The sequence below is a fragment of the Porites lutea genome, chromosome 7 (genome assembly GCF_958299795.1).
Source record: "Porites lutea chromosome 7, jaPorLute2.1, whole genome shotgun sequence".
NCBI classification, from domain to species: domain Eukaryota; kingdom Metazoa; phylum Cnidaria; class Anthozoa; order Scleractinia; family Poritidae; genus Porites; species Porites lutea.
In genome coordinates this window covers 21,319,389-21,324,317 of record NC_133207.1, presented here as the reverse complement: position 1 = coordinate 21,324,317, position 4,929 = coordinate 21,319,389, and the positions used below count along the sequence as shown (strand labels likewise).

General features: G+C 36.5%; 1 protein-coding gene across 1 annotated transcript in view; it reads left to right on the top strand.

The window, feature by feature from the left end:
- Positions 1-4,477, top strand: part of LOC140942687 (uncharacterized) — a 5,819-nt gene extending 1,342 nt beyond the window's left edge. Inside the window, exons 2-6 of the mRNA XM_073391649.1 lie at positions 2,373-2,480; positions 3,038-3,100; positions 3,205-3,276; positions 3,508-3,577; positions 3,864-4,477. Of these exons, the coding sequence (XP_073247750.1) occupies positions 2,400-2,480; positions 3,038-3,100; positions 3,205-3,276; positions 3,508-3,577; positions 3,864-4,198 (621 nt within the window). The 5' untranslated portion in view covers positions 2,373-2,399 and the 3' untranslated portion in view covers positions 4,199-4,477. The remainder of the gene's footprint in view (positions 1-2,372; positions 2,481-3,037; positions 3,101-3,204; positions 3,277-3,507; positions 3,578-3,863) is intronic.
- Positions 4,478-4,929: the final 452 nt, after the last annotated feature.

Genomic DNA, 4,929 nt, shown 5'->3' with positions numbered 1-4,929 from the left:
CCTGGTTCATTAATAACGTGTTCAGTGTAATTTCACGATCCCTTCTAAACCCCAAATTACATCACAAAGTGAAAATTCTAATTTAATTCTCAACACGAAAGAAACTTGTCGCGTTTCAATGTAAATAAAGTGCGTCGGTTCAGCTTTTTATTCCCGTCGCAGAAAAATTTCGGGATCCCAACATTCAATTGATTTTAACTAGTGTCTCAAAGGTTTCCTCAGTTATTAGAGGAGTTTATTTTCGCACGAGTTTCAAGCGCTTTGTCGCCAGCGAAGTTGGCCCGCACTGGACAGCAATTAAAGTGCGTCTTTGACTTAACATGTCTATTCTCTAATAAGGAACAATAAGACCAGTTGTATGAAAAAATGAGAAACGTTTTGCAGAAGCAAACTCAAGAAGTCCGGAGCAGTTTTAACTTCGAGCTTCCTCTGAACGGTCCAGCGAAAAAAATTCATAACCAAAACAACTTCTTTTTCAGCCGGAAAGGAAAAAAATATATAAAACATAAATAAACTTAAATAACTATGAATTAGGAACTAAGTAAACTTCCATTTATGGTAATTTTCAACAAATAAAATTAACTTACAAAAATTGTCTTCCTTTTCTGACGTTTTCTTTTTGCAGAGGTTAGGTTCGAAAATCAACAAATCCTAGCGATTTCTTGACTTTTTTCACAAAGCCGAACTAACTTCACTTTAAGCCCTAGTTTATTAGCTCGCTATAGATTTAAGAGCTCGTTAATAAAATAGTTCGTACGCTGTCTGCTTTTATGTAAATGGCTTACGCAACGAAATTCACTCAATATAGTTCACGAGACACAACGACAAATGTTGGAATTAGCTTCACTTATCTCGCCGTGTGTTTTTGGTTTCCTAGTTTTTGTGTAGTTTTGGCTTATAGTTAACTCGTGCCTCACTGTTTGGCTTGGCCGTGGAGCGTCGTGTCTCCCTCGCGAAAGCGAAGCCAGCCCGGAGGCCGGTGACTCTCGACTCTCCTGCTATAGACAAACGCCAGTTTAAAATTAATGAGATCCTGTTTCTAAAAAATAAAATTAAAAAAAAATTGGCACCTGTGATTTCACAATTAAAAAACAATCCCAATTGCCGGACCCTCATGCGAAGGAGTTTTCCTCAATCGTCCTTAGAAAAGTAGAAGTTTTGGGTTACATTGACTGTTCCTCAGCTACCGCTTACCTCGGATCCCACAGAAAACAGAAAACAAACAGAGACATTGAGTTTTAGTAAAGTTTCAGTTTTGCTGTAGAAAGTGATGTATAAATTGCTACTATAAAGGGGTTAAAATAGCGTCTAAATTAATAAGACCATTGAATTTTATTTCATACTTTAAGGCGAATTTTTCGACTCATAAAAACGATTAAAGACTAAACATCAATTTATTATCTTCAAGTTTGTTATATCGTAAGGAAAGCGTAAGAAAAAGCACCAGAGTCAACTTACTATATGTAAAGTGGATCATGGTTCATCTGTGTTATAATGAAAAAGATCAAAGGATCGAATCTGTTTTCAGTTTTTTTTGTCCAAATTTAAAACTGAGCCTAACGCACTGGCAGCTAGGGTCGTCACAATATAGAGTGTAAAATATACCATATGCGTTTTTGACTTTTACGGTTATTACAAGTAAGCGAAGAAAGTGATCATTGTACTAAAATAGAATAAATCTGATTCAGTTCCAGGCAATGCTTTTTTCTTAAAAAAACTACTGTGTTAACTACTTTGTTTTTAATTCCACTAGATCTAATATCCAATCTCCTTCATCGTAGAAATTCCTTAATTTATTTCAGAAGGGAGTATTCACGGACAGAAAGTTTACGTTTGCAAAAAGATACAAAATCAGTACATACACAAAGGAATCGTCCTGTAGTTAGTACATGGAAAAAAGGAACCGTGCGATTCCTTAATTTATTTCAGAAGGGAGTATTCACAGACAGAATTAAAAAGGTCACGTTTGCAAATTGATACAAAATACAGACACAAAGGATTAATCATCTTAGTACACGGGAAAAAGAAGAATAACCGTACGATCTATAGTTTTGGGATTTGCTCCAAATTAGACCGAAGGTGTAAGGCCTCTCTTAATAACACTTTTAGTTTAGGCTTGGACCTAGGAACAGTTGTTATCGGTGGTGAAAGTAGCTGAAAGTGAAGACCCATAATAAAAGTCTTAAACACGAACGAAATTCAAGTCAAGATGATATAAATAATATATGAATGCCTCGTCATAAGTTATTGCATCATCCGTTTGGTAAAATGTACCTGTTTTTCTACTCGTCCGAAAAACAAATAAACAAAATCAGATAGTATGAATCATTAGTCTACAGTCCGCGGCTTCATTCTGTAATCACTTTTCACAGGGTTAATATCCAAGAGCTGTCGAGATCATGAAGTTCGTGCTTATCATTGTCGCGTCGGTTTGTGCCAACTTGTACTTCTGTGCAGCAGGAAATACTTCAGGAAATCAAGTAAGACGATCCAATCTCTAACTTAAGCTTTTGTCAGTGTGGTAGTTTTTGCTTGTCCTTGAATTTCGATGGATTAAAAGGCGGTCGCAAACGCCCTAACAGCCCCAAAATATTCTAGAGTTGATAAGCTTACTTCATTTATTTCAAAAATTAATATGACTGAAAGGAAAAATATAAGCTGCGTTGAAATCGGTTAATTTTGTTTTACATGGTTTCCTTTTTCCATGACCAAATGAACTACAACGGAATGGTTGTAGAAATTTTTCGTTGCCTAACGGAAACAATATTATTGCCACTCGCAGCAAACTAAAACAAATTCTTGGTTATAAGTCCCATAGCATAATTTGTCAACAATGACAATTCGCAACAAAAATGAAAATCGGTAAATTTCTCAGAATCTGTTAGAATACATTTACAATTCTCCAAACGTTAAAAATTGGTCCATTAAGGAAAATCCACAGAACTAGGGCGAATCCACAGCGTTTAATAAAAGAATTTCAAAATCCTCTTGCATAGAATTGAACTCCTTAATTGTTCTACTTTTCCTTAATCAACAGAAACTTTGCGCAAATTCTAAGCAACCAATCACCGTCAACGTTTACGGAAAGGGATGCCAAAAGGTAACATACCACCATTTCCATTGATACCACTTGTAATAAAGATCTCTTGTAAAATACTGCAATAGCTGCATAACATTTCACGAATGTGTATCATGTATTTTCAGGGCGAAAAGGGCTCAAATGGAGACACGGGATCCAAAGGGGACAACGGAAGTCCTTGCCAATGTTCTTTACAGGTAAAAGCAGACAGTTGACAAATCGCTACTGGAATAGCCTTTAATCAATTTTTTAACAGTAATTAAACATAAGGTAAATATATATTTTCGGAAAATTGTCTGGTTCACAACACAAGTTAACTCTCTAGGAAATTTCGGGAAAAAAAATATAAGTAAGCAACATCCTTAACTTGATCTATAAATTATTTCGCTGTAAATATGTACCACGTACATTGTTTTTTTGTTTTACAGAATGCAAACAAGCCATCTGCTCATATTGAAGCTGTAAACAAGAGAGAAGTGACCTATCAAGCCAACCAAAGTATGTGTTTCTTTACCATCCTCTACACCGTCCCCCCTCCACTAAAAAAGTCAAATGACATCAAATCACATTAATTTTTAGAGTACCTCTTTTATAGAAAAATGCATGACTATACGAAACTGTAATTTGGGGACTACCGACCAGAACTAATTCGTCCATTTGTTTCTTTCGATGTGGACCGGCGAATATATACAATACACATCACCGCTGGATTACAACAAGGCCTTGTGCGTTAGTGGAAATCACCCAGAATTAACATCACTTTTCTTTTTTTTTCATCCCATAGTGATCAAAGACTGGTCTGTCAGTGCTCCCCACAGCCATCTTGCTGGAGGGATGAAGTACCATGATGGAAAACTGACTGTGCCTACCACTGGACGGTACTATATCTACCTGCAGGTCTACTATCGCAGCGTAGGAAGGATCTATGTTTATGTCAACAGCAAACCCGTGACCATGTTTCAAGGTCCTTGGCCGGGAAAAGGCGACCAAGGTACCGCGTACTCAGCCGGTGTTTTCAACCTGAAATCTGGTGACATCATCACGTTTGCTTCGGCTTACGCCAACTGTAAAATTTACATGTATACCTACCACACCTACTTTGGCGCGTATTTGATTTAAAAATCTGATGAATATATATCGCGTGATAACCATAACCATAACCTCGAGAATTAAGGGACTAGACATTTATTTTAAAAAGGTGCATAATTGCCATGTTTAACGAACATTTTTTGGTAAAAAATGTTTCTAAGTATTGGGCAGTTTAGTTGGCGCAGTATTCTGTAAAATAACCTTATAGGTCATAATTAAGGCTCGGTTACTTTACTTGTATACACTGTTTAGCAGGAGACATCTGTAATGGATATTTTAATGCTGAAATAAATGCAACGATGGTGCTAATGCTGTATGCAACAAGGAGTGAAATTAGGGCAAAAACAAAGGTGTTAAGGGACTGTATCGAATTCTTTTCCTTTTTCTGAATAAATAACTGTAGTGGAATGGTTTCTTGAAATACAGTAAAAGAATTATTTCTCGAATGGCAAAAGCATGAAATGATGATCACAACCTAAAAAGCGCCCACTTCCGCTTCCGTCCCTAATGGTAAATAGCCCGCAGTGTATTGTTGGTTTTCACATGATGTCACTAAAATTCAAACTACAAAACTATCGATAGAACCGATATTTTATTTTCACGATGAATTAGAGCAGCTGGAAACTAACTTTCATAAAAATTTCGCTTCAGAAGGGTTCTTGGTTTTGTGATAGAGTACGCTTGAATTTCTAAGATTTTGCGTGACGCGTCGTTTACATGACGGCCAAGAGAGCTGTCATGTAGGTTAAAGAAATTACTTA